We start from the raw sequence: 1,945 nt of genomic DNA, 5'->3' as shown, positions 1-1,945 counted from the left end.
CAGAACAATATGCACATCTGAGGGAATAATCCAGGTTTTTTTAGAGGGGGATTTGGTAGTTTTGACTTAATCGGCCTTAGAACATCCAATTGCCTTAACCTCTGAAATAGACTGGCGTAAAACTCTCCAAGCAGGGTGAAAGTTTGTTTCCGCTGCTGCCTTTCCCTTTTATACTCCGGCCTGGGTTGAAAGTTGGGACCAGTAGGGTTTTGGTATGTTTGTGGAGGTGGGTAAGGGTTTTGTGGAGTTGGGCACGACATTTTGGGTAAGGAGAGGGTTGAGCATATGACTGTGCGTGATGGACGTAGTATTACGGTGGCCTGACTGAATATTGAGGGTCTTGGAGTGGGAAGTAGTGTTGAGGTGGATTATATGGAGCTTGGGTATAGGTTTGAGGTTGGGGTTGAGGCTGGGTGTAATGGTGAGGTGAACCCCTTGGGCCATGTCACGATCCTGAGACGACCATAGCAACATCTTCTTTCTTCTTTTTCCCTAACACACCCCCGGTGCCATTCTGGATCGCTTGTGTAGTTGCTTTGATGGCAGAATAACTCATGATCTTGATTGATTTGAGCCCTTCCTCTACTATTCCTCCCATTCTTACCACTTCATTGAAAGACTTACAGATGGCCGAGATCAGATGACTAAAGTAAGTAGGCTCCAAGGCCTGAAGAAAGTACTTCACCATTTCATCTTCCTCCATTGGAGGGTTGACTCCTGCCGCCTGTTCTCTCCAACAGAAACCATACTCCCTGAAACTCTCACTAGGCTTTTTCTCTATCTTAGTTAAGGATAGGTGATCTGGGACAATTTCTACATTGTACTGGAAATACCGAGCGAAAGCCTGAGCCAAGTCATCCCAAGTATATCACCGGCTATTGTCTTGGCGGGTGTACCATTCCAACATTGAAACACTCAAACTTTGACTAAAATATGCCATCAGCAATTCATCTTTCCCACCAGCACCCCTCATTTTGCTACAAAATCCTCTTAACTGGGCCACAGGGTCTCCATGCCTGTTGTACAAGTCAGATTTGGGAATTTTGAATCCGAAAGGTAACTGGACATCGGGAAACAAGCACAGATCCTTATATGCCATACTCACTTGGCCACCTAACCCTTGCATATTTCTCAGTGACTGCTCCAAGCTCTTTACCTTCCTAAATATCTCCGCTTGCTTCGTGTTTTTGGGTGGCTTCTCAGTTTCGACAGGAAGTTCAAAGTGATGAGTGTAGGAGTAGTGATCCGGGACTTTAAAGGTGGGCTCTAGGGCATAGTACTGGTTATCTTGGGGTTGGAATGTCGGCTCACTAGAAGATTAATGGAGGGTAGCTCGCGGAGGTGCTACAAAGATAGGGGTAATTGGCTCAGCAGGGTATGTGGTTGCTTTGGCTAGTGGATCTTGGATAGTTTGGGAAGTGGTGCCATGATAGTGGTGGTAAGAGGTGAAGCTTGGTGCGTGTTGTGGGGATAGATCGACAATGGTGGGATCTTGAGATTGAGATAGTGGTGGGATGAAAGCAGGGTTGGCAGGGTATGACGGTGGAGGATGCCCCTTAATCCATGCCTGGATTTCGGCCATTTGGTGCTTCAGATTATATACCTCTTCTTTCAAACCATACTCAGATTCCTCCATCTCTCTCGGCGGGTCAATAACACTCAGCTACGATCGCCTTGTGTTTAGACCTGGTAGTATGTGGGTGGCTTGCCAGAATGCCAAACAAACTAACCACCTTCCTGTACTTAATAACAACAGCAAACTTGTTAGTGTTTAAGGGTTTAACAGATAGGCAACCGCATGTTTGGGATGCAATGCACCTGAACAATTAAAAGTTTCTATTATGTATTTGAACGGTTGCATGTTTCATCCCCGCCTTAACTAACTCTTTTCACTTTGCACTTTCTCTTCTCTTTTTCTTTTTCACTCCTGCCTCTCTTTAACCAC

At 45.7% G+C, this 1,945-nt stretch overlaps 1 protein-coding gene across 1 annotated transcript; it reads right to left on the bottom strand.

Moving 5' to 3' along the window:
• Positions 1-445: 445 nt before the first annotated feature.
• LOC142165974 (uncharacterized) lies at positions 446-1,636 on the bottom strand. The gene is made up of 3 exons (XM_075224368.1): positions 1,349-1,636; positions 938-1,195; positions 446-823 (listed from the first exon to the last, which is right to left on the bottom strand). The coding sequence occupies exons 1-3, from the start codon at positions 1,634-1,636 to the stop codon at positions 446-448; spliced, it is 924 nt and encodes a 307-aa protein (XP_075080469.1).
• Between the last annotated feature and the right edge of the window lie 309 nt (positions 1,637-1,945).

Source organism: Nicotiana tabacum, chromosome 11 (genome assembly GCF_000715075.1).
Source record: "Nicotiana tabacum cultivar K326 chromosome 11, ASM71507v2, whole genome shotgun sequence".
NCBI classification, from domain to species: Eukaryota; Viridiplantae; Streptophyta; class Magnoliopsida; order Solanales; family Solanaceae; genus Nicotiana; species Nicotiana tabacum.
Note: the sequence above shows the minus strand (reverse complement) of the source record. Positions and strands in the feature narration are given on the sequence as shown.